Below are 27,626 nucleotides of genomic sequence, written 5' to 3'. Positions count from 1 at the left end.
ATATCTCGAATTTGTTCGCTTTTTCCTTTAAAAGTGATTCATTCCTTTCTACACACAACTACAAGGATTTGACAAACACAAGTTTGTCATTAATAACCACGGGTTATCTTGTGCTACTAAACCAGGCCGTTTTTAGACATAATCGGCTAATCTCCCTTAATCCTCACAAATACCCCCAAGAGACGGGCCCGTTATCCTCTACAAACAGGGATAAAGAAACTCAGGAGGAAGGTGAGTGATTTGCACTTAGGGAAATATCCAGCTAAAGATTGAGGACTGGCCGATGCTTGGTTACTGGCTGTAAAGCAGGAGGCAAATTACTTCGCCTACATCAGCCTACATTTTCCCAGCTTTCAAACTGGCACGATAGCAGCCCTGCTGTCCGGTCCGTCGTGATTAAAGGAAAGCTTTTCAGGCGCTGCAAACCGCGATAAAAGGCACCGCCACCATCCTCCGGGACCACGTGCCCGGCGGTGCAGGCTCCCCCGCGAGCCCATACCGCTCTGTGGAGGAGGCCTCGCCGCTGCGCTCCGGTCGCCAGGGTGCGCTGTGACGACGCTCGGGCCAGGGGACGACCGCTCTAGCCGCCCCGGCGAAGTCGTTGTCCTTACCTTCTGCAGGAGCCCGCGCCTTCGTGTCTGCGCCCGCTGGACCTACGCTCCGTCCTGCAGCTACCCACTGCCTTCTTGTCGCCCACCATGGCCCTGCTGCACTCAGGCCGCGTCCTGTCCGGGGTCGCTGCCGCTTTCCACCCGGGCCTCGCTTCTGCGGCTTCCGCCAGAGCCAGGTAAGCAGGGGAGAAGGAGACAGAACTGGGGACGACAGGCCTGCCCAGCCCGGCTGCGGACGCCCCAGGACATCGACCCCCGCCCCCCAAGCACAAGCGCCAGCACCACACACACACTTTCTCTGACACTCCCTCGGGCTCACTGGGGGCTGATAATTGAGCGTCGGCGCCTCAAAGTGACCGTCGGGGTCCTACCTCCCTCCCCTCCCTTGCCCCCAGGACCGTAGGAGAGCGCGCCAACGCGTTCCCCCGGGGTTAGGAAGTGTGGCCCTCTACGGCATCCGGACTCCCATTCAGGGGTGGGGGGGTCACGAGACGCGGATTCGGCGCCGTGGGGGTGGGGGAGTAGGGGTAGGGGGGTTGGCGAGGGGAGAGCACGCGGGGCTGTGGTGCCGGCCGGCCTGGCGCCGATTGGCTGCGCCGCCGAGACTGCCTCGCGCCGATTGGCTGCAGCGCGGAGGGGCGCGGGTGCCCTTGATGGGCTGCCCTGGGGCGCGGCTGGGCTCACCTGTCCTGGCCTCTCTCTGGCCTGAGCGGGGTTGGCAGGGCCGCGACGTGCTGCCGGTCGTGGGCGGGGGGGGGTAGTAGGTACACGGCAGGAAGGCTCCGGGGCTCTGGCTTTCAGGCCCAGCTTTCGTTTCTGCATCCCCTGACCTTGGTGTATGGCATCGTCCCTCCCCTCTCCCCCCCCGTGTTGCTGCCTGAGTCGCGGGTGACCCCTGAGCCGTGTGGCCTTTGCATGGAAAAGGGTCAAGGTGTAGTTCACCTACGTTTTATTTGACTGTAGGGAAGTCGCCGTTCTTCCGCTCCACCTCTCTGCGCTCATTTAGTAAATAGTTCGTCACCTCAGTTTCTCAGAGCCAGGTGCCAGACCAAATGCTAAATCTGAGGGAGAGACGGGTGTCACTCAAAAAAATTACAAATATGTAATTTCACACTGTGTGCTAAGTGTTGCAACAAAAAGGTGTGGAGTTTAAAACGAATTAGCCATTCCTGCCTAGTGGAGACCTGAGCCAGGAGATTAATTCACTCAAGAAGGCGATTTGGGACGGTATCCTTTAGTATGGCCTAATGAGGAACCTAGTCTCCAGCCCACCTCCATCCGGATATTGACTACAAGGAGCAAAGCCTCGGCCTGTTTCGCGTGCCTTGATTGTTTGCATGTCCTCTTCAAGCCAGCAAAACAGTTTGTCCTTTACACAGCCTCACACTGTTGGCAGTACAGTTTTGCTTGGGCTTTCACACTTTCTCTCTCCCTGATTTAGCTCCTCCTTGGCCCCCTGTCAAGGTGTGCTCTTTAAGCCGGCCTGTCTAGTGGGCCAGAATTAGGGAGGGGTTATCATTTATGCAGCAAATTCGGAGAAGAAAAAGGAGTGCCTAACGTGATGGGCAAGAGAAAGTCTTTCAACATTGTAGTGGTCTTACTACTGTTTTGTAGATTCGGCTAGGTGGCCTAAAGAGCTTAAAGTGCTGGGTGAAAATCCCTATGGGTGTGACCTTTTAGTCATTCTTCGAGTTTGAGTGACTGACTCATTTTTCTTTTCCGTCTTTTCACAATAAGAATGTTAAGTTCCGTGAGAGCAGAAACCTTACCGACTTTGTTCACTGATGTGAAGTCTTAAAATATTTGAGCATCTGCAGCAAGAAAGGTGTTGTTCAGGTTTAAACAGTGATACATAACTGGGTGATAGAGCCAGATGCCATATCTGGCTGTGACTGGTAACTGTTGAGACAACAAGGAAGTGAGAACCTTCGCTGCTGCCACTGTAGAAGTGATCTTTACCAAAATCCAAAGGGAAAACATTTAAAATAAACTGAACTAATTGAAGTTTCTTTGCTTTTCTTTCTTTCTTTTTTTTTTTTTTTTTTTTGAACAGCTCATCTTAATACCATTCAGCCTTGGCAGTCAGTATTCTGAAAAACTGAGGATTTATCCTATGAAATACTTAATTGGTGTTGGGTCATTTAAGTGGCACAATAAGTTCAAATGTTTCATTTAGAAACATTCAGAAAGCACTCAGCATTTAACCTTTTCTTGACTGTGCTGTGAAAACATAGTGACATGAAATCATGCTTCGTCCCAGGTCAATGAAGAAAGGAAAATATGCTAATGTATTTTGATTTATAAGGATCTGTTCTTAATTATTCTGATTATTTAATTTTGGTGAAATAACTGAAGGAGAATCATGAGACCTTTTAGAAAGGCAGTGTGCATGTGCTCTCAAATAAATAAAAATCTTAAAAGCGGGGGGGTACCCCTGGGTGGTTCAGTTGGTTGACTCTTGGTTTCAGCTCGGGTCATGATCTCAGGGTCGTGAGATTAAGCCCCAAGACAGGCTCTGTGCTCAGTTTAGGGTCTGCTTAAGGATCCTCTGCCCCTCCCTCCGCTCCTGCTTGCTTGTGCACACTCCCTCACTCACTCACTCCCTCGCTCTGTCTCTCAAATAAATAAATAAAAATCTTAAAAAAAAAAAAAAAAGGCAGTGTGCAATAGTGGTATAATAACCATTATTAGAAGATCAAAATTGTATCATTTTTAGCTCTGTGATCATGAGCAAATTAACTTATCTTCTTATTTTAAAATAAGAATATGAGGGAAAGCATGTTTTTAAAACTACAAAGCACCAGAGAGGTTCCCAGAAAAATTGCAAGGTACTTGAATTAGAAATACTTATCTGAATAGTTTGTACCTAACATCTTTTGGTTTGCTAGTCAACATTGCTCAATGGCTGAGGCTTTGCACCTTATGTCCAAAGTACTTTGGTAGGAACCAGTTTGTAGGCCATAGGTTATCAGCATCAGTTTTGACCCTAGAGTGCTCTTGTTTGCATTTATTACTATCCCTTGAAAACATCATGGCTCTTACATTGTGGTCATAGAGTCTTTACCCTTTTAAGGAATGGAGGAGTAGTGAAGAGCACAGAGGTTCTGAACATGATTACTAATGTAGAACTAATCTAATTGAGTATCCCTGCTCCTATATTTAGATTGTTTGAGATTCAATACTGTGAAATTGCATTTAGAATTCTTAAAAGATACCACTCTTGACAAATCCCTGCCAGAAGACTCAAGACTGCGGTTTCTGAGAGAATCTCTGTGCTCAGTAAACTTTTCAAAGAACTTGATGAATAAGTGCTTTTCACACCATTTAATGAGAATGGTGCCTTCTGTCCTTGTGGTTGGGGCAGCAGTCCTGTCATTGTTGATTAAAGGCCGTAGAGACAGATATCTTTTTAAAAATGAAAATTGCTTACTGGAAGCTTTATATAGTGTGTCCTTGACATCCAAAGTATCCCTTTCACTCATCAGTTAATGACAGTGATGTATAGAGGCAGGTGGCTACATGTCTTCAGGGTCTGAATTGTGGATAGGAAATAAAGGAAGCTTTCTTCAGGCCCAAGTCAGAAGTTGCTTCAAGGTATCTGTTTCTTACTGTTGCTTAGACACTGGAACAACTAAGCAGCCTACAACAATGAAAAAGAAGAGAGGGATTTTGAGTCCTGGCAATAGAGCTAGTGAGGGGAGGGGATGGTAATAATGTCACCCAAGACTGTAGAAAAACTAAGTAGAAATAATGAAAAGCAAGAAGGACCTGTATTTGGTCACAAAGTTAGGACCATACGCTTCTTGAATTATCTACATACTTGCCTCACCAGACACCATACTAGTGGCATGGTAGTTACAAATAAAAGTGTATAAGTAGGGCGCCTGGGTAGCGCAGTCGTTAAAGCGTCTGCCTTCAGCTCAGGGCGTGATCCTGGCGTTCCGGGATCGAGTCCCACATCAGGCTCCTCCGCTGGGAGCCTGCTTCTTCCTCTCCCACTCCCCCTGCTGTGTTCCCTCTCTCGCTGGCTGTCTCTCTGTAACATAAATAAATAAAATCTTTAAAAAAAAAAAAAAGTGTAGAAGTAATGATTTAGTACAATGATACCAGCTAACAGCAAGCACTATGTTCCAGGCTCTGAGTGTTTTATATGTAATAACTCCTTTCATCCTTATGACAGTCTGTTATGCCCTCATTTTACAGATAAGGAAAGCTGAGACTTAGAGCTTAATTGGCTTGCCTGTGAGCACTCAAGCTGGTAGGCAGCTGCGCTGTTATTTGAATCCATGCACTTTGCCCAGTACTGACATTATCTAAGGCAAGCCAATAAAAGAAATAAAAGCCTGGGAAATCCAAAAATGGAATAATCTACCCTTTGATAATAAAATTGTGTGTGACAATTACAGCTACTAATACTAAGGCAGTTTTCAACGTGTCAGAAAAACATAAGTTTAACTCTGTAATGTTCTGCTGAGCCATCCAGTGTGCCTCGCGGAGTGAGGTGTACGAGTGCTGACTGGCCGCTGATGAGTTGGACAAGAGAACCATTTTCGAGAAAGATTCTCGCTAAGCTTTTCAGCATGGTAGCACAGAGGACTCTCACTGTGCTGTGCTGAAACTTCTGACTGGTTGAGATTGGATAAATGATTACGAGAATTTGAGCTATTTCACCTGGGTAATTTGGAACCTTGCTTCCCTAGCTTCGGCCTGTCACTGCAACACGCCCCTCCCCCCCCCCACTCTTTTTCACCTTTAGCCTTTATTCTTATTCCTCTGCTGGGAATGTCTTTTTCTTCCTGTCATCCTTGCACTCACCTCATATGTCACCTCCTCCTGGAAGCCTCCCTAAGCCTATTCTTTCTCCCCCTTCCCCAGGTTATTAGGTCCTGTCCTCAAGGCTCTGAAAAATAATATTCTGTGCTCTGAGCATGTCTTTATCACAGTACATCATCCCCACACCCCAGCCTGCATTGTTATAACTCCCGACGGGTCACCCCACTGGGCATGTGAGGGGTTGTTTTACTCTTCTTTACATTCCCAGCTCTTAGCACATAGCACATTCTCAGTGACTGCTTTAGGAGATCATACTTTGTTTTCTATAATATGAAGCTGTAAAAAGCTTTTTGCTTATTCCCCCGAAGAAAAGGGATAGAATAATCTTTTTCTCAGAAGTTAATTTACCATGAGCAAAAACCTCAGTTTTCATACATTAATACATCCTGCTGCCAAGAGAGTGTTTATTGGAAACATGAATGATGCTTCTTGGGTGCCCTCTTAGAAATCTCAAGGTAGTTGTAGGTGAAAGATAGCCTGAAAGTTTTATGTTTTCTATATTTAGGATTCAATTTGGGAAGGTCAAATCAAAAAAATTGTTAGATATTTGATCATTTGATTAAGATAAGATTGTGAGTGCCTGGAAATTAATCATTGTTTACCTATTTAATTAAAATGACAGAACATTAAAATTAAACATACAACATGACTGTAAAGCCATTTCATATGTGAAGTATGCTTTGTGTTTTGTTTTTTCCTTAAATAAGGGCATAGGAGAGTCAACATAAAGCATAGAGAAGTATTCTGGTAAAACAAAGAATCTCCACTATCTAGGCCAGTTACACAGAAGGTAAAAAATACCTTTTGTGTTACAAGTAAAGTCATTAGTCATTAAACCAAGGAAGACTGAGCAAACTTTTTTTTTTGTAATTCTTCTCTGTTTGTTGGTTCATCTTGAGTTTGCAGGGCGCAAGCTGGCCCCAGACAGAAAATTCTCCAAATTCACATTTCTTTGCCGCCAATTCTTACGTGTCCAAAGACAGGGAACTACAGACACACCTTTTTAGGAGGGAAGACTGAGCAAACTTTTAAAAATGTTAACATATTTCATAGCTTCTTTTCAGACTCAGTTCTAATGAATCAAGACAAAATTCACTTTCCAAGTTGTGTCCTTATATGCTCTTTCATATTTGGAACAAGCTGATACTTTAACACGGTATAGCAGATTTCTCAGTTTTATTTTCTGATACAGTAAATATTGGTAGCTAAACTCCACATAAATAAAAGCTATTTCAGGCCTTCAACAAGTTTTTAAGAATAAAAAGGGATCCAAAGACCGAAATGTTTGAGAACCACTGCTTTAGGACAACACAACTTTTCCTTGAAAAACAAAAACATATACAAAGTTGCGTTTCTCTGTCACAGTTGATCCTGCTATATTCTCAACCACTCAATAACTTTAACCAAGTAACTTCCATTTCATAGACAAAACTGAGGGGAGGGCATTGATGTCAATCCTACTTAAGCATCTTAGCAGACTAGTGGATGCACATAGTTCAGCTTCTACAGCCACACATATATCCCTTTTATACTTTCTTTATATATATATATTTTTTTTTTTTCTTAAAATGCCAACAAAGAACATGTTCGCTAAAATGACCCAAAGCTCTGGACTTCTAGTTTCCAGAACTATGAGAAAATAAATTTCTGTTGTTTAACCCTCCTCCCCCCCAAAAAATAAAATGACCCAAAGCTTTAGCCTCTCTAGCACATATAAAAATAAATAGGAAATAAAAGTATATAAAAATTATGCTTTATAATCAATGTGTCTGTATCCTGTCTTAGAAATTATCTAGGTATCCAGTAACTAAGTAACCCATTAATTAACTCATCATTATATTAGCCCAAGATTTTAAGTTACTTTAACATCTTTGAAATTATCTTCAAGCGGACAAAATAAAATTACTGTTCTCCTTACCACCCATCCAGTCTAATGAGAAAAATATCAAAGTCTAGTAGAGAGATATCCTGCAGTACGCCTGACCAGTACTCCCCAAAACCGTCAAAGTGATCAAAAACAAGGATGTCTGAAACTGCCGCCACAAAGAGCAGCCCAAGGAGACATGACAAACACAATATGATATCCTGGGTGGACCTTTAGAATGGAAATAGGACATTGGATGAAAACTAAAGAAATCTGAATAAATTGTGGATTTAATAATGTGTCGGTATTGGTTCATTAACTGTAACAAGTATTCTCTACTAATATAAAATGTTAGTAATAAGGGGAAACTCTTGGAGGGGCAGCTGTTGGCAACTCTGTACTAGCTGCTCAATTTTCTGTAAATCTAAAACTATTGTATGGGACGCCTGGGTGGCTCAGTTGGTTAAGCATCTGACTTCAGCTCAGGTCATGATCCCAGGGTCCTGTTATCAAGCCCCACATTGGGCTTTCATCTCAGCAGGGAGTCTGCTTCTCCCTCTCTCTTTTTCTCACTCTGAAATAAATAAATAAAATCTTTTAAAAAATAAAACTTCTAAAAAATGTAACCCACTGGGGTGCCTGATTGGCTCAGTCTAAAGTTAAGCCTCCAACTCTTGGTTTCAGCTTGAGATCTCAGGGTCCCGAGTTAAGGCCCAGGTTGGACTCCATGCTGGGGGTGGAGTCTATGAGTGAATGAATGAATGAATGAATGAATCTACTGAAAGAGAAAAAACAGGGGCACCTGGGTGGCATCTGCCTTTGGCTCAGGTCATGGTCTCAGGGGTCCTGAGAGTCTGCTTCTCCCTCTCCCTCCCCCCACTTGTGCATGCCCTTTCCCTCTCTCTCTCTCCTCAAATAAAATCTTTTGAGAAAGAGGCGCCTGGGTGGCTCAGTGGGTTAAGTGTCTGCCTTCAGCTCAGGTCATGATCTCAGGGTCTTGGGATGGAGCCCTACATTGGGCTCTCTGCCCATCGAGGAGTCTGTTTCTCTCTCTCTCCCTCTGCTCCTCTCCCCACTCTTGGGCACTCTCTCCCCCTCTTTCTCTCTCTCAAATAAATAAAATCTTAAAAATAAATACATCTTGGGGCGCCTGGGTGGCACAGCGGTTAAGCGTCTGCCTTCGGCTCAGGGCGTGATCCCGGCATTATGGGATCGAGCCCCACATCAGGCTCCTCCGCTATGAGCCTGCTTCTTCCTCTCCCACTCCCCCTGCTTGTGTTCCCTCTCTCGCTGGCTGTCTCTATCTCTGTCGACTAAATAAATAAAATCTTAAAAAAAATAATAATAATAAATAAATAAATAAATAAATACATCTTTTACAAAAGAGAAAAAATATGTAATTACTATTCATTTTAATTTATTTTCTTAATTCAAGTGTAAATAACAATATTATATTTTAGGTGTACAGTATAGTGATTCATCAATTCTGTACATTACTCAGTGCTCCTCAAGATGTGTGTGCTCTTATTCCCCTTCACCTGTTTCACTCATCTCCTCCACCACCACCACCCCCTATATTTCTAAATATAGAAACCACCAGTTCTCTATATTTAAAGGTCTGGTTTGGGGAGCGCCTGGGTGGCTCAGTCGTTAAGCGTCTGCCTTCGGCTCAGGGCGTGATCCCAGGGTCTTGGGATCGAGCCTGGCATCGGCCTCCCTGCTCTGCTGGGAAGCCTGCTTCTTCCTCTCCCATTCCCCCTGCTTGTGTTCCCTCTCTCCCTGGCTGTCTCTCTCTCTGTCAAATAAATAAATAAAATCTTTAAAAAAATAAAAAATAAAGGTCTGGTTTGTCTCTTTTCTTCTTTGCTCATTTGTTTCATTTGTTTTGCCACATGTGAGTGAAACCTTAATGGTACTTGTCTTTCTCTGATTGACTTATTTCACTTAGTATTATACCCTCTAGATCCATCCATCTTGCAAATGGCAAGATTTCATTTTTTGTGGCTGACTAATATTCCATTGTACCATATTTTTTCTCTGTCCATTCATCTATGGATGGACACTTGGGCTGTTTCCTTCCATATCTTAGCTATTATAAAGCTGCAGTTCGCATGTGGTGGCATATATCTTTTCGAATTTTGTTTTGTTTTGTTTTGAGTACATACCCAGTAGTGGAATTACTGGATCATATGGTGATTCTATTTTTAATCTTTTTTAACTTTCTTTTTCTTTTTCTTTTTTTTTCTTTTTTTTTTAAAGATTTTATTTATTTATTCGACAGAGACAGAGACAGCCAGCGAGAGAGGGAACACAAGCAGGGGGAGTGGGAGAGGAAGAAGCAGGCTCATAGCGGAGGAGCCTGATGTGGGGCTCGATCCCATAACGCCGGGATCACGCCCTGAGCCAAAGGCAGACGCTTAACCGCTGTGCCACCCAGGCGCCCCGCTTTTTCTTTTTCTTTTTAAGATTTTTTTTTTTTTTTTTGGACAGAGACAGCCAGCGAGAGAGGGAACACAAGCTGGGGGAGTGGGAGAGGAAGAAGCAGGCTCCCAGCAGAGCAGGGAGCCCGATGTGGGGCTCAATCCCAGGACCCTGGGATCATGCCCTGAGCCGAAGGCAGATGCTTAACAACTAAGCCACCCAGGCACCCCTCTTTTTCTTTTTTAAGTAATCCTGACACGCAATGTGGGGCTCAGACTCACAACCCTGAAATCAAGAGTTGCAAGCTCTACTGACTGAGCCAGCCATGTGCCCATACTCTTACACAGTGGCTGCTATACCTTGCATTCCGAAACCAGTGGTGCATGAGGGTTCCTCTTTCTCCACATCCTAGCCAATGCTTGTTTCTTGTGTCTTTGATTTTAGCCATTCTGACAAGTGTGAGGTGAAAATATGTCACAATAATGATTAGTTGAACACAAATTTACATTTTTCATAGTTTTAAACGTTAGATAGGAATAATGTTAGCTCATAGTATTAGTAAACCAATATAAGTTTAGGAAAAACAAAGCCACAGCATAAAATGTATGCTTGGATCATACTTAACATAAATAAATAAAAGACATAACTATATTTATTAAATCAGTTAAACTAGTCTCAGAGGTTTTATCACTGATGTGAACTCGAATTTTTTTAAACATTTGAGTTCGTTTCTTTAAGAAAAAATTTTTGTCTAGCACATTCGAAGTACTAGAAATTCAGTCTCTGTAACACAATCAGAACAGAGCCGCCTTTGAGACTTTATTTTAAATGGAGCCCAACATAGGGCTTGAACTCACAACCCTGAGATCAAGACCTGAGCTGAGATCAAAAGTCGGGCGCTTAATGGACTGAGCCACCCAGGTGCCCCAAGATTTTTATAATCTCAATGTATCAGTACCCTACAGAGATGGAAAACATTTTACATTCAGACATTCAGAGGTAAAACAAAAAAGCCTTTTTGAATTACTGACACACAGAGATCTTAAAGCTCTTCAGGTTTACAGCTTCAGCCACAGGCCAAGAATAAACACAGAAACCTCACAGTTCTGATTAAAAAAAAAAAAAAAAGCTGCAAAATTCTTTTTTTTTTTTTTTAAGATTTTATTAAGTAATCTCTGTACCCAGCGTGAGTCTTGAACCCACAACTCCAAGATCGAGAGTCACAAGCTCCACCAACTGAGCCAGCCAGGTACCCCAGAGCTGCAAAATTCTTGATTTAAGCTTCAAATAAACAAAGTCAAACAAACAACAAACCAGATTATCATCTCTCACCCGACAGAGAGTAGATCTCTGCTCTGCATTTTCAAAGATCACTGAATGGTCATATCATAAAACCAGATTCACATCATTGCTGCCAATGAGGACTAGCTTACTGGCCATAGGTGAACCAGAAACAAAGCCCCAAATCAGTAGCGGGTGGGGAACAAGCCAGAGAAACAGTTTTGCCTCGGGCTGCTTCATGGAGACCACAGTTATGGAAGCGAGTTCCCCACCTCCAGCTGGAGGGGCTTCTGAAGCCAGCAGGATGAATGTGAGGGTGGCACACAGCAAAGTTACCCCCAACACTCAAGTGATGAGTAGTCAGGGCATCTGGCTGGCCTACATCGTCTTGGTAGGACTGTCACATGTTCTACTCAGCATCCCCTTCTACAGCATGCCTGGTATCTGGACCCTGACCAACGTCATCCATAACTTGGCTATGTATGTCATCTTCTATACAGTGAAAGGGACACCCTTTGAGACCCCTGACCAAGGAAAGGCTCTGCTACTGACACACTGGGAACAGATGGACTCTAGGCTCCAATTTACCTCTTCCGCAAATTCCTCAGCATTTCTCCCATTGTACTCTTCCTCCTGGCCAGCTTCTACACCGAGTATGATGATGCTCACTTCCTCATCAACACAGCCTCACTGCTCAGTGTACTGCTGCCTAAGTTACCCCAATTCCATGGGGTTCGTGTCTTTGGCATCAACAAATACTGAGGGATGGGGCTGGGGATAACACTGGACCAAAGGGCCGTAACATCCTTTCCTTCTCCAATTTGCCTTCTGTATCTTGAAAGCCTGAGAACTCTACAACATTTCCCAATCTTTCTGTTCCCAAGGAAGAGAACAGACTGGAAAATGCAGCTCCCTGGGCCCAGCCCTGCTAGGAGCTGGTTTCCTTGAATCAGGAAAAGCAGGAAAAAATAAGGGCCAAATCACTCTACCCCCCACAGTAGGAAGCCATATTTGGGCAGCTGATCAAGTTTTTCCAGGTCTTTCACCCCACCACCTGTTTGAGAGCAGGATAAAACCCAAGTGCCTTTTTTTTTGGGGGGGGGGGGGTTCACTTAATACTCTTGCAATGGTCCTTGCTTGCTTCTCTTTGTCATCTTTTACCACTCTCAGTTTCTCACAGCCAAATTATGTGAAATAGTCTTTGCCTGGGAATTCAGGTCAGGTTGGTACTGTGAAAGCTTAAATATGCACCCTGTCCTCCCCAGGATGATTGAGGTATCCCCCTTCTGCTCCTCATTGCATTTACACTGAAATCTTTGGTCTTCTGCCCTCCTCTCTGAAGTGCTTTGGCAGATTTGAGATGTGTCTGGCCATGGAAATCTAGCTACTGTGACTGATTTCGTTTATTTCCCATTTCAGCTCTTGGTGGACCCATGTGGAAATGGGGCCCCCAGATCCCATCCTGGGAGTCACAGAAGCCTTTAAGAGAGACACCAACAGCAAAAAGATGAATCTAGGAGTTGGTGCCTACCGGGATGATAATGGAAAGCCTTATGTGCTCCCTAGTGTCCGAAAGGTGAGTTCGCCATCTGTCTCCTGCCTTCTTGGGATGGCTAAACTGAAGAGTGCTCCTGGAGAGTAGCAGAAAGAGTGCTGGTCTGGGAGTCCTGAGACCTGGCTTCTAGCTCTGGCACTGATTGCTGGAGTCATTCAGGTTGTCTGGGCTCTGGTCTCCTTGGCTGTAAAAGTGACAGGTGAGAACTACCTGGTCTTTTTCAAAATTGAACTTATATGATTATCTATAAAGCAGGCATAGGGTCATGTTTAATCCTGAGAGTGCACAGAAGGACCAAGAATTTAAACATTGCCTCTTTGTAATAAGAATAGCCCTTTTAAAGAAAGGGGCGTAATGAGAAGGGGGAGTGAAGCATGAGAGACTATGGACTCTGGGAAACAAGCTGAGGGCTTCAGAGGGGAGGGAGGTGGGGATTGGGATAGGCTGGTGATGGGTAGTAAGGACGGCACGTATTGCATGGTGCACTGGGTGTTATACGCAACTAATGAATCATCGAACTTTACATCAAAAAGAAATTAAAAAATTAAAAAAAAAAAAGAATAGACCTTTGTAGATGAGGGTTACTGCCATTATTTTCCATTTCTCTCATGTTGATTGCCTTAATAAGCTCTCCTGCACAGGCATGCTCTGTCCTTTCTTTGTACTGAACTATAGAATAATTCGCTTTATTTTTGTTGTATTTTTATCACTAGTCTTTATATTGGTTATCACTATAACTTTAAATAATTAATCCACTTAGAACAGTTTTTTAAAAGAAAGTATGTTTCCTTTCCATCTATACCTCGTCTGTTGATATATGAATGCTTTTTTGTCATTTCCGAAAGTGAGGTGGGGATGCGTCATTCCTCCTTACAGCAGAACTGGGCACAGTGAATGAAAGTTACAAAGGAATACTTCTGGGTGAGGGTACAGCCCTTGGTAATCATCTGAGCCTCACCGCCCTGCAGCAGGCTGGCTCAGGCCCTCCTGAGCCACAGAAGTAAGAATATGGGCTGAATGAACCCTTGAAAGAAGAAATGTCTAAGCATGTGGGAGTGTGGGTTCAGGGTCATCTCTAGAACTCTGCGAGTAGAAAAGAAGGGCTCAAGAAGCCATTGTGATGAGAAGACCTATTGAAAACTGCTAGCTGCTGGGTCTCAGGTCATGCAGGAATTGCTTTGGTCTCAGGTTAGAGTATTCAGCAAGTATTACCTATTTTGCAAGCTGGAATACCACCACATGCTTCTGTACATTCCTTCATCACGTCTTCAGCCAGTCGTAAGAGTTGCAGCAACAGTTGTTCCCCCATTCAACAGATGAAGAAACTGAGGCTCAGGAAGGTTACTAATTTGCTCACGGGCATACAGCTAGTAAGGGACAGTCTCACCTCTGTCTCCAAAGCACAAAGAGGTGTGGCTGTTACTATTAACCTTTGAAGTTCTTAGACTGGCATTTTACCTTGAAATACTTCTTTATTATATATTTAGTTTGATTTTATCATCATATATCTCTTTTAAGTGTTGCTCGTAAACCTTGTTCTTACGCATTCCAAGAATGTCGTATGTTAAATACTAACGAAGAGAACATTGTGTACCCATCCATATAAAACCTAACTAAAAAAATAATAAAGTATAATTTTAAAAATAACATACTTCTGTTCTACAGTATAAAATACTAAGTATTCTACATTTTTTCTGTAGGGCTGGCTTTTTGGTGTTTTGTTTTGTTTTGTTGTATAATTTCAAGTTTTTATTTAAGTTCCAAGTAGTTTACGTACAGTGTCATATTAGTTTCAGGTGTAGTACTTACTGTTTTTCTTGGACGGTATTTTCAAGTAAAAACAAGGCTTTATTTACTTCCTTTATATTTAATATATAAACTGAATTTATAAAACATTAAATATTAATCATACTAATTCCAGGTAAGGAGAAGAAACTAAACAGATATCTTTTCTCTTGTCTAGGCAGAGGCCCAGATTGCTGCAAAAAATTTGGACAAAGAATATCTGCCCATCGCGGGGCTTGCTGAATTTTGTAAGGCGTCTGCAGAGCTAGCCCTGGGTGAGAACAACGAAGTGTTGAAAAGTGGCCGGGTAAGCAGAGCAGACTCTGGCATCATACAGAGTCTTTCTTTATATTTAACAGTTTGAACAAATTTGAAATAATTTAAATAAATCAAGATACATCACTTTGTGCGTGATCATTGTTTTGAGGTGACCGCACCATTGCTAATATCTCTTCTTTAGAAAGTAGGTTGGCACTTACTAAATAAAAGATTTCATGTAACACACATTCCAAAAATGTAGCAGTAATCCTGAAAACGGAATGGTAATTTGAAGAGTTGACACTGCTCTGTGTACGCTTATGTTCCGTTTATACTGAATATGCTTTAGAAATGCCAAACAAGGCCCAGTTTTAGGCCTATAATTAGCCACTGCCCTCATGTTCTCAGCTTCCAGCTGAGATGGAGGAAGCACACAGGCAGGACTCTTGGGGCCAGGACCAGTCTGGCACTCCTCTGCTGCCCCTTCACGGCCAGTGTGGACATTGTGCTCTCTTCTTGCTGCCTCCCTCCTCTCTCAGGTCCAGAGAGCGTCGTGCAGCTGGGTCTCCTCCTCCCGTCTCCCTGGGGGCCGTCCTATTGTAGAAGAAAGATGTCTCTAAAGGACACTGAACACAGACTTTGCAGAAACAGATGGCCGTGCACCCACAGAGTATGCGCAGGCCCAGCGCTTAGAGTAGGAGAGGGGTGGCGCTGGGCAGGAGGCATGCCTCCAGGCCGCAGAACAGCCCAGGACATGTGGCTTCGGGCCCTGTAGTTTACTTTCCTTTGAAACAAATATGTTCATTAATGGATACATGTGTATATTTAAATATTTATTGTTCTGGGTAAGTCTGGAGAAAAACATACAAAGTAGCAGAACTAAGCCAACATTTCTCCTCTTCCACCCCCAAGACCAGAATAAATAGTTTATTCACAAGGCTGGTCTAAGTCCACATGTTAGTTCGTTAACTCAAGAGAAAAGCATACAACTTCCTCCCCGGGGAGAGACAGTAATGATCCTAATCCATGGTTTGATTGATATCCGTGCAGTCAGCCACCTGTTAACCCCTCATGAAAGCTTCCATATTTTTCTGTAATTTTTACTTAACCTCTATCTATCTAGTGTAACATCAGCTTGCCTCATAAAGTGCTGTGCCTTTGTGAATTTTTAGTATTCTCAGATCCACAGTTAGGTTTGTTTGTTGTTGGTTTTTTTTTTAATTTTATTTTTTAAATAATCTCTTCATCCAACATGGGCCTTGAACTCATAACCCCAAAATCAAGAGTCCTGTGCTCTCCCAACTGAGCCAGCCAGTTGCCCCCACAGTTAAGTTTTTATTTCTGTCATGGCAAAGTTTGCAGGGACAAACTTTGTGTTGTAAAGAGTTTATTAGGGTCCCCCATTTCTTCTACTGCTGGCCAGAAAATAGGTTTATGTTTCAGAGAACCTTAAATGTCTATGGTGCCTTAAAAAAAAAAAAAATTATCTGTGGTTTCTTATTCCTTAAAGTTGACTGATTCAAAGAAACAGATTTACCTTCCTATTACTCAAAAGGTACTGTTTTCAGATTATGAAAACTGAATGGAACTTCTGAGCCTTTGAAATGTAGTCATACTTATTATTCTAATAATAAGTTGACTTGCTTTTCAAGAAACTTTGATGTTCAGAGACTCATTCAATTTTGTATAATTCTGGAATAATATTTTAATGTAGTGACTGTTCTTAGTGTCTTTCTTCTCTGTATAAATCAGCCCTTTCTCATGTGAGGGGAGAGGTTGTATCCTGAACATTCCTCATGTAATACGCCATGATACTGATAACAGGCCATGAGGGGTTAGCGTCTCTGTCAGCAAAGGTTTTGTAAACTGAAGAGATGGCTCTTTCGAGAACTCACAAGGAGAGTCAGTCTGTCTCTTAGCAAATGAGGAAATGAAACAATAGCACTGTTCTCTCGTTTCCGAATACCATTTGGAACATTGTCTTCAGCTTCTGAAGAAGGAAGGGGACTGACTGTACAGAGCAGTGCCTCTGTGGGCTTGGCCTCAGTTCTGCTAATTATGGGCCTCTAGAGAGTGTCGCACCTACTGACCATGCTGTCTCTTCTTCAGTATGCCACCGTGCAGACCATTTCTGGAACTGGGGCCTTGAGGATCGGAGCCAGTTTTCTGGTGAGTTGGAAACTCCTTCAGGAAAGAGCTGTAAGACAGTCTGTAAGTTGAGGATGGCAGGGTTTCCTATTGCATGTGTGTTTGCTGACTTCTTTCCACAAAGTCGGAAGAGTTCCTGTTCTCTGGTAAACGGAGTCAGGGGTAAGAAAAATGAAAATACTTAGAAGAAATTACAAGGAAGATAGAATAATCATAATAATAAATCTAATTTATTGAGCACATACCTGTTACTACCAGCTTTTGTTTTAACTCATTTAATCTTTATGAAGGAGGTTCACTTGCTGCCATTTTACAAATGAAGCAAGTGAGGCCTAGACAGGTCCTTGGCTCCACAGTGGATTTACTTGTCAGAGCTTAGATTCCAGTTCACAGTCTTGCTGCGGAGCCATTACTGTCTCTCACTCATCAAGATGCTGAGTTTCAAGAGAGAAAAATGTCTTCCTCAGTAAAATATATTGACTCTTTTTTATTTTTCCTCTTCCTTCTTCACTTTTCCATTCCCTTTCATCCCATTGTTTAGCAAAGATTTTTTAAGTTCAGCCGAGATGTCTTTCTGCCCAAACCGTCCTGGGGAAATCACACTCCGATCTTCAGGGACGCTGGCATGCAGCTGCATGGTTACCGGTACTATGACCCCAAGACGTGCGGCTTCGATTTCACTGGCGCCATAGAGGACATTTCGGTAGGTGTGACTCTCAGGGCAAGAGGGCTGAAGGAACAAGAAACAAACCTCCATGTGGAGATGTGATGTCTCACAGCTGGTTCTCCACATCTGACGTAGAATACTAGGGATGAACTCATTCCCAGATCTCAGATTATCCTTGTTACCGATCCAAAACAGTGACCCTGTGGCATTTCAGGTAAGTTATCTCCTTCGGAGCTGCAAAGTCATCTGTTGGTTGTCTCTTTAGAAAATGCCACAGCAAAGTGTTCTTCTCCTGCATGCCTGTGCCCATAACCCCACGGGAGTGGACCCCCGCCCTGAGCAGTGGAAGGAGATAGCAACAGTGGTGAAGGTAAGGAGAGTGAGCTGACTGGCCACAGTTCTGTGTTCAGTAACTGGCCGTAGATGCTTAACTGGGCAAAGTCTTAACAATGAGAATTAATTACCCTTAAGCCCACATGGTTAAGTTGTCAGGAAAGAGCTTCTTATTTGCATAATTAGCAGTTTGGGTTTGTTTTTGGGTTTTTTGGGGGTTTTTTAAGATTTTTATTTATTAGAGAGGGAGCGCCTGCCTGTGCATGCATGCACGTGGGGAGAGGGGCAGACGAAGGGCGAGAATCGCAAGCAGACTCTGCTAAGCACAGAACCTAATATGGGGCTCAATCCCACAACCCTGAATCACAACCGGAGCCTCAGTCAAGAATCAGCCACTTAACCAACTGAGCCACCCAGACGCCCTGCATAATTAGCAGTTCTTAATTGATGGTACATGAGCAGCTTGAAAATAGTTTCTGCTCCTCAGCCTGTATGTAGGGAATTCTGAGGAATCTTGTCATTGGCTAGCTTGTCCAGTGGGCATCCACTGGCCCCAGAATGTCTGTTATTGGCACCTGCATTTGCCCTGGCCAAGATGACTTGTTCGTTCTTTATATGCTTTGTCATGTCTCCTCTCCTGGCCTATTTCCTCAGCATGGCCATTATCATTCACAGGGTCAGCTGTCAGAGAAGGCACTAGTCACAATTTCAAGGGAGGAGGGGCGCCTGGCTGGCTCAGTCGGTAGAGCATGCAACTCGTGATCTCAGGTTTACGAGTTCAAGCCCCACACTGGAGGCAGTGTTTACTTTAAAAAAAAAAAAAAATTTCCAAGGGAGGAAAATATTCCTGTTGCCTTGTGTCCGCATTTTCACTTCTTTTGGTTTCCCTTTCTTTGGCATCAAACAGAGGGAAAAAGAGAGCATTCACAGAGCACTTTGAAGATGAGATGGTTCTCATGAGGCCATCCCATGAGTCATGGGTATAAGACGAGGCTGCCAGAGTTAACATTAGCCCCAGAAAAGATTGGTGTTGGTCCAGAGTAATTACCCAGACTCCTGTGGGCCTGGAAGGAGCTTCCTGTTTGATCAAGCAGCTTTCTGGGAAGATTGAAATTAAGAGTATCTCTTCCTAATGTCTTCTTGAGGGACCATATCCACCAAAGTAAAAAAAAAAATAATATGATGACGTCTTAAGGAAAATTAAATATCTCCAAACTGCCACTGGGGGAGAAAACCGTTAACTCTGTGTGAGGCAGACATGGTCCCAATAAGCACAGGCAAGCGTGTGGGGCATCTTGAGAGGGACTGCCTAAAGCTTTGCTCTTCTCTTTTCCTTCCCAGAAAAACAATCTCTTTGCATTCTTTGACATGGCCTACCAAGGCTTTGCCAGTGGTGATGGTAACAAGGATGCCTGGGCTGTGCGCCACTTCATCGAACAGGGCATTAATGTCTGTCTCTGCCAATCCTATGCCAAGAACATGGGCTTATACGGTGAGCTAAAGGACCCAGGGCGTGATGTGTGTGTCCTAATACAATTGAAGAAGTGCTGAAAGAGGATGCCCCAGAGATGCCAGTGTGGGAGGTGGGGTGTCTGCTGTGTGATTTCCTGTTGCGTGTTAGGTTGGAAAACTAGAAGACAAGACCCATGTGTGTCTTTTCAGGGGAGCGTGTGGGAGCCTTCACTGTGGTCTGCAAAGATGCTGATGAAGCCAAGAGGGTGGAGTCACAGTTGAAGATCTTGATCCGTCCCATGTATTCCAACCCTCCAATCAATGGGGCCCGGATTGCCTCGACCATCCTGACCAGCCCCGACCTGCGAAAACAATGGTAAAAGCTCATTGCCGCTCCTAGCCAGCTAGCTGCCTTTCCTGCCACCCATCTTTGAGAGCTCGTTTATAATCGGCAAGTGGTGACATAGAATATCACACCGCTTCTGTATGTGGAAGGGGAGGAGGGGAGAGAGGAGTGTGCATTTTGTTAGCCCTTTCAAATGCATAAGAGACAAAGGTAATTCAGAAACACCAGGGGTTTTTTATTCCATTATCTCCATGTTAAGTAAAACCTGCCCTCTCCTCAAAGCCATGAAAAAAAATGAAATCTTGCCATTTGCAATGATGTGGATGGAACTAGAGGGTATTATGCTAAATGAAATAAGTCAATCAGAGAAAGACAATTATCACATGATGTCACTGATATATGGAATTTGGGAAATAAGGCAGGGGATCATAGGGGAATAGTTGAAAAAAAAATGCAACAAAATGAAACCAGAGAGGGAGACAAACCATGAGAGACTCTTAATCTCAGGAAACAAACTAAGGGTTGCTGGAGTGGAGAGGAGTGGGAGGATGGGGTGGCTGGGTGATGAACATTGGGGAGGTTACGTGTTGTGGTGAACGCTGTGTATTGTGTAAGACTGATGAATCACAGACACCTGAAACAAATAATATGTTATATGTTAATTTAAAAAAAAAAAACCTGCCCCCCCAACTTAAGTTCAAATTGAAGTACCTTACATAGGAAAACTTTTTTAAGAATATCATATTTTTGGTTCTTATCCTAATAATAGCTACCACTGAATCAGTATTTCTGCTTATGTTTGGTTTTTATTAGCCTTACCATCTGAATCTCTTGGCACCTGTGCTCTAACTTAGTGTTACTCACTCAGTCTCTCTGACCATAGTCCACATAAGACAGATATTTTATATAATGACTCTGAACACACATTACCTATAAACATATACGTAACTGAAACAGTTGTCAAAAACTCAGTACTTAGGTTTCATGTGTTCTGATATTTTCTAAATGCCAGTTGCATCCAACTACCTTGAATATGTGAGCTACTAACAGGTCATGCCATACAATTCAGAAAACTTTGCTCTAGATCAGAGGTTGGCAGAGTGTTCTATGGGTCAAGTCTAGTGTGCCCCCTATTCTTGTAAAGTGTTATTGGGACACAGCCACACCCATTTTTGATGAATCATGTGTGGCTGCTTTTGTGCCATTCAGCAGAGTTTAGTAGTTGTGACAGAGAGCAAATGGCCCGCAAAACCTAACACAGTTATAATTTACCCCTTTATAAAAAGTTTGCCACTGTACTGGAGCTTTAAAAAAAATTTTTTTTTTAAATAAAAAATTTAAAAATGAAAAGTTTGCCAACCCCTGCTCTATATAATTCAAAGTTAATAAAAAGCCAAGATGGCCATGAACAGTGTGATTTGTCAGACAAGAGTGTATCTTTGTAGCTGTTTAATTGAGCTTGTTGGGGAGAAAAGTGAAATCTGTTGTCCGCTGTCTGCAAGGAACTTTATCTTATCACATGACAGCTGTTCTTTTTACATTAAATTATTCCTGTGGAACGTTGAAGTAGGTCTGGTTCAGGGCGGTTCTTTTTAGTTAAATATATCGATGCAAGGCTTACCAAAAAACTGACTACTTTTTAATTTATACTTTTTTCCCATTATAAAATTAACGTGTAAGTACATTTCAGAAAGTTTGGGAGAGGGAAAACATTAACTATAAATCTAGTCATTATAACCCACCTTTTGTCTCTGTTCACCATTTTCCATCATGCTAACTATATACCTTACTCCTGTATATGTATGTTGTAGGTTTGGTTTTGTTTTTGTCTCTTAGGATTATACTAAGCTTTTTTTTTTAACTTACTATTTTTAAGTGGTTTTTTATATTTCCTAATGGTTGTCAGGATGTCGGTTTTTCTACTGTGTGCGCTTCAGTACAGCTTTGCAGTCTGTCGCGTACAAAGATAACAGAGGTGCTGTGCTGGATGAGTGGGGCATTTCTACCTGTGGGGAGTTTATAATCTGGTGAGGAAGGTACGGGTACAGCGTCCATACAAGAGACAAAGAATAAAGGCAGGCCAAACGAAGGGCTGTTGATTCTAGTGGGGAATAAAGGAGGCCATAATGAAGACAGCAGCATGTGAGCTATGCCTTAAAGAGAGAAGGCTTTTTCCCTCAAGGGAATGAAGGGTAAAGGAAAACCGGACAGAGCTGTGCATGAGGAAAGGCACAGAAGCACGATGTGCGTCCTGTAGGACGTGCTTCGAAAGTCCCAGGTAGTTTCTGTGGCCTTGACGCTGAGTGGGAGGAGGATGGAGAAGGCAGCAAAGCTGGGAAGTTGGGAGCAGATGGTGAATCACCTTCACCCATACCTTGAGAAGTCAGAACTTCATTCCATGGGCACCAAAGAGCGAGGAAGGGCTTTGCTGGCACTGCCCTGGATCTAGCTGTGGGCGTAGCCTCCATGCTTTTAGGACCTCAGCCTGAAAGTAAATGGAGCTGGACAGATGGGACCATAGGAAATTTAAAATCAAATGTCATCCCCAGAGGGGTCAGGAGCTCCAGCTCCAGCCAGTAATTACACTGCTAGTGAAGCGTTGCCCGCTTTTTCCAGAGAGGATAAATCCATGTTTTTATGCGCAAGTGCCCAATTTTAAATGTTTACCTGAGTCAAATAAAAATGACTAAGACTAATCTTGTTTGACTTCTAATTGGCAGTTGTGACCCGTTATAACTGTGTATGACATCATCATAGATGGTTTAAGAACATGAACACATTAGAACAGAGAGGTAAACTATAAATGTTTTTACTGTCGTCGTCTAGTTGGGCAGGAATTTCCCCTAGAGCCATAGGAGTAGAATGAGAAGGGGAGATTCTAAGGAAGGCAATTCTGGATTGTGTCCAGAATCGAGTGAGCCATGTGTATCAGAGGACTGCCTTCAGCCACCAGATAGAACTGACCCTCTCTTCCTGGGGCTTTCAACACAGCACTGTTCTGTTGCTTCCTACCTTGTCCTGACGTGTTCCAGTTGGTGGTTCACAGGTTTGTTCCCAGTGTCAGTTTTAAGATTTAAAGGCAAGGACCATGTCTGAACCCTCCCTTTGCCTCACGCCTAGCCCATGGCTTGGCACATCATAGGTTCCCAGTGCACTCACTGTCTTAACTGCAAAAGCAGGAGTGTGTATTCCATCCGTGTTAAAAATAAGGTCATAGTCTATTATTTAAAACACAATTTTTGGGGCGCCTGGGTGGCTCAGTCGGTTAAGCGTCTGCCTTTGGCTCAGGTCATGATCCTGGACTACCTGCTCAGCAGGAGGTCTGCTTCTCCCTCTTCCACTGATCTGCCCCCCACTCATGCTCACTCTCTCTCTCTCTTACTACCTCAAATACATAAATAAAATAAAATCTTAAAAAAAAAAAAAAACACAACTTTTGCCCCCTGCATAAAGGATGGAGAGCCTTAGCCTTCCTAGATTTGAGTCATTCATTCATCTTTTTTTTCTTTTAGGATTTTTTCATTTATTCGAGAGAGAAAACATGGCAGTTGAGGGGGGCAGAGGGAGAGAGAGAATGCCAGGCAGCCTCCATGCTGAGCACAGAACCCGACATAGGGCTCAATCCCACAACCCCAAGATCATGACCTGAGCTGAAATGAAGTCGGATACTTAACCAACTGAGCCACCCAGGCGCCCCTCATCTTTCTCAATAACTCCATTATGTTAGTCATTAGGTACCTGATCAGAATAGTGTTCTGATAGAAAACAGTGCTGTAAAATACCTTTTCATTTCCTGAACCAGTGAGAGCGTCTGACATGGGTTGGGACGAAGAATTAAGACACACCAGGGTAATACTCAAGGAAGGTAAAACTGCTGTGAGCTGTGGCTTATCTGTCGGTGCTTGTCCAGAATTGAGCTGCATCCCAGGGTTTTGGGTTTTTGTTTTTTTTTTTTTTTCACAGGTTGCAGGAAGTAAAAGGCATGGCTGACCGCATCATTAGCATGCGGACTCAGCTGGTCTCCAACCTCAAGAAGGAGGGCTCCTCCCACAGCTGGCAGCACATCACTGACCAGATTGGCATGTTCTGTTTCACAGGACTAAAGCCCGAACAGGTGAGTGGGCGCTGATTTCTCCCCAGCTGACCACTTGATCAGTCCTCAAGTACTAGAATTCCTCAAAGATCCCCTACCTATTCAGATTACCCTTAAAACAGTCATTTTGGAGTCCTTTTAGGTAAAGGAAGAGTATAGCATTCATTTTGTTTTGTTACTAGTCGTTTCCCTGTCTGCACCCCCCATGAGGTTGCAAACTGCTGAAAAGCAGAGCATGATTTGGTCATTTTTATATGACCACTGCTGCTTCTCTGAAGAGATAAGCAGAACAAGCAGGAGCCTGAATATTGTTTGGAGACGTAGCTGAGCTGTTCCATAGCTGGATTCTGGATCTGTTTTTTCTACAAATGCTGGATCTAAGATTTGTTTTCACCTGTTCACACCTCAGTATTCCTCATCTGACTTTAAGATGGTTTTTTATCCTTCTCTCTATGCTAGCCCACCAAATTCTGAGAATAGGGTTTAAGCGAGAAAATAGAGTTTCTGTTATTTTCGTGTCTTAACACCTGGGCTGGGCAAATCCCCCTGCCTAGAACTGGCTCCTGTGCTCTCCTGTCTGCAGGTGGAGAGGCTGACCAAGGAGTTCTCTATCTACATGACAAAGGACGGCCGCATCTCTGTGGCAGGGGTCACCTCCGGCAACGTGGGCTACCTTGCCCATGCCATTCACCAGGTCACCAAGTAATTTCCCTGGTGAGAGGAACCAGAGACAGCCTTCCTGCCTACGGCCCCTGCTGTTGTGAGATTCACACGGAGAGAGAAGGAGGGTGGATGGTGGCAAGCAGGTCCCTTCTTTCAACGACAGTAGTTAACACTCTACCACTGAATGTGTTTCGCAGAAGAGAACCTGTAGTGAAATAGGGCAGAGGCATCTGTGGCGGGTGTCTGAAACTTTGTGGCTCAAAACCAAACTCCTGCTCATCCTTTAACCTCAGCTGTTCCAAAAGAGTTTACATGTACAAGAAAGACGTAGCCCAAAAACCCCGTCAGTCATGCCATTGCAATATTTCAGAAGCTTTAACGGCAGCACCTTACGGTGTTGGGGCGCCTCTGCAGATCCAGCATGAGAACAGCAGCTACAGGAGGTGTCATGGGAAGAGCTCGTTCTAACCTTCGCAGGCAGCTCGTGTTTGTCCTCCCGCGATCGAGCAAGCTTATCAACAGACCTCGTTACAGGAACCATGTTTCGTGAAAACCAGCAAGCCTGCTGCCACTGCAGTGAGGAAGATAGAACGATGCTGTCTCCTGTCTTATTTAAGGGGGAAAAAAAGCTGCTTTTCAATACTTGCAGGCATTTTAATGTTCCTCTCTTTTCCCTTATCATCGCTGTTCTTTTCCTTGAGCACAGAGATCTATAACTAGCCTAGATTTTCATCCTGTGCTACTGCTTCATTGACCACCTGCCCCATCCTGTAGGCTTTCTTTGTTTGAAGAGCGAAAAAGATAACTTCCTGCTCCTCCCATACCCTCACCTTTCTCATAGAGAATAACCGAGAGTAAGTAACGGCTCTTGAGTTCAGCATCGTCTTCAGTGATTGATTGTCTGCTGTCGGGATGTCGCCTCTGCCCGATTGGACCTCTTCATTCAGTACGGTTGTGCGGTCTCTCATCTCACATCGTGAGCCGGCGATGCGGAGCACAACCACGAAAGCGGATCTGTCTGCTTTGGTTTTAATCTCTGTGTGCTGCCAGCTGGGCTCAGGCTTCACCCTTTTGGAAAGATAACCACCATCTGCTCCAATCATGTAGACTTCTCACAGCCTGGTTTCTCTGTTAAAATAAAGTTACTGTAGACCCCACCACTGTCTCCTATGTTATGTTTTTCTTTAATGGGAAGAAAGGGTAGGAGTGGCCCCGAAGTCTGCAGGCCTATTCAGCCGCCTGTAAGCCAGTGGGTGTGTGAGGTGTTCCGAATGTAAACAGAAGCCACGTCTCTGTCTTTGTCTTGCCATTCAGCTTGTCCAGTCCAGCAATGTTGAAAATGTGGGTATAATCCTTTGGACTTTGGAGGACAAGTGGAATACCTTGAAGGAAACGCTAGATAGAGCAGGGATGAAGAAATGGAGGGGCAATGGTGACTTTAGGTGTCTATAGGAGCCAAGTAGGTAATAGAAGCAAACGGTGAACATAAAGTAAAAAAGGATGTGAAATAGGAGATCATAACTGTAAGCAGCCTTCATCCTCAGTGTTGAGAAGTGGGAGGGAAGTGACAGCACTGAGAGAATCAAAGTTTAGGGTTGCAGGTCTTAAGTTGTGGGTTTTTTGTTTTTTTAAGATTTTATTTATTTGACAGGGGAAGCTGCAGGCAGAGGGAGAGGGAGAAGCGACACCCCACTGAGCAGGAAGCCCAATGCAGGACTCGAGCCCAGGACCCTGGGATCATGACCTGAGCTGAAGGCAGACGCTTAACCGACCGAGCCACCCAGGCACCCCAGGTCTTAAGTTTGTTTGTTTTTGAATAAAGTGGAAATCCTGATTTTTATGGGAGGTCTGTTGATGTTTAAAAGTTGGCAACTAATTACGTTGTTTTAAAATGATTTGCAAGCAAGATGCAAACAGTAGTTCGCCAGTGTGCAACCTTTAGCATGAAGTCATGTGCTCTGTCAGCAGACATCTAGCAGCGGCACCTGCTTCGCATCAGTCCTCCCCGAGGTTATTCTGTCCTTTCTGCTTGGTGCTAGGAACCATTTGGGATGGGCCGGCTACTGACCAGACAGAGAGTGGAACCAGACTCAGCCCCTGAGCCCATCCACAGTGCTTTGACAGTTCGGGGGGAGAGGAAAGTGAGCTCTTGTTTCTCTTCGTTCCCTGAGGGACACTGCACAGGGTAGGGGGCAGAGAGTGGTCATTCCCGACCCTTGGCTCTTCTGTGTTCCTGTTGCTATTGGAAATACCAAGGTGGTAAAAGGAAGTGAATGGACCAGATCACTGGGTGTCTTTGGAAATATCTTAAAAGGAGAAGCAATAAATAATATTACCTGATCCATACAGGGACTGACTGCTAGGTCTCCTTGTCTGGAGCCAAAAGGTTGAAAGTTGCCTGCCAAGAACTCAACCAAAAAAGGAACTTAAACCACCCTGCTGACTTGTTATTTTTAAACACATGTATTACCAGCACACCCTGGACTAAGTCCCATTCCTCACTGAAAACAGACCTGGTGGGTGTGAACCTGATGCTTCTCTCCACTGTTCAGACTGTCTACTTCACCCCTTCCTAATTTCTTAGTCAGGCTCTAAGGTGTTAACATTCTGGCACATGATGGAGGATGTGGTTTGCCTACTCAGAAGAGTCATGCCTTTGTTCTGTTATAATTTAAGGTATAATAGTTCCCAAATGTGGGTTGATTTTTTAAATATTGGTTGCCTATTCTTACCTTTGGGCATTCTGACTCAGTATTTCTAAAATAAGGCTTGGGAATTTATTTTTTTAAATAAGAAAAAGAAAACTTCCTTGGGGCGCCTGGGTGACTCGGCAAAGCGGCTGCCTTCTGCTCAGGTCATGATCCTGGGGTCCTGGGATCGTGCCCCACATCAGGCTCCTTGCTCAGCGGGGAGCCTGCTTCTCCCGTCTGCCACTCCCCTTGCTTGTTCTTTCTCTCTTCCTCTCTCTCTCTGTCAAATAAATAAATAAAATCTTTAAAAAAAAAGAAAAGAAAAAGAAAACTTCCTAGGTGATTCATATATAGCTGTCACATGGGCAGCCACTGGGCACTATTAGACTAGACTGCTTCAGGCTTTCATCTAAACAACCAAAGCCCAGCTCATTCAACCTCCTTGGGGAAAAAAAAAATCTTTCTTAAGATTTCTTTGTCAGAGAGAGCACGCCCAAGCAGGGGGAGCTGTAGGCAGAGGGAGAAGCAGGCACCCCACTGAGCAAAGAGCCAGACATGGTACATGATCCCAGGACCCTGGGATCATGACCTGAGCTGAAGGCAGACACTTAACCGACTGAGCCACC

General features: G+C 43.8%; 1 protein-coding gene, 1 non-coding gene and 1 pseudogene across 2 annotated transcripts; 2 read left to right on the top strand and 1 right to left on the bottom strand.

Moving 5' to 3' along the window:
* The first annotated feature begins 592 nt into the window (after positions 1–592).
* On the top strand, positions 593–24,492 carry GOT2 (glutamic-oxaloacetic transaminase 2). The gene is made up of 10 exons (XM_045806925.2): positions 593–787; positions 12,430–12,586; positions 14,529–14,657; positions 16,718–16,777; positions 17,298–17,459; positions 17,689–17,793; positions 19,098–19,248; positions 19,419–19,584; positions 23,518–23,668; positions 24,231–24,492. The coding sequence occupies exons 1-10, from the start codon at positions 699–701 to the stop codon at positions 24,351–24,353; spliced, it is 1,293 nt and encodes a 430-aa protein (XP_045662881.1). The 5' UTR covers positions 593–698; the 3' UTR covers positions 24,354–24,492.
* On the bottom strand, positions 6,320–6,456 carry LOC123798481 (small nucleolar RNA SNORA38). Its single transcript, XR_006781313.2, has one exon. It is a non-coding gene; the product is annotated as a small nucleolar RNA SNORA38 (small nucleolar RNA).
* LOC123798470 (ORM1-like protein 2 pseudogene) lies at positions 11,021–11,886 on the top strand (annotated as a pseudogene).
* Positions 24,493–27,626: the final 3,134 nt, after the last annotated feature.

The sequence above is a fragment of the Ursus americanus genome, chromosome 21 (genome assembly GCF_024610735.1).
Source record: "Ursus americanus isolate L20-20 chromosome 21, mUrsAme1.1.p, whole genome shotgun sequence".
NCBI lineage: Eukaryota > Metazoa > Chordata > Mammalia > Carnivora > Ursidae > Ursus > Ursus americanus.
This window is presented reverse-complemented; position numbering and strand designations above follow the sequence as displayed.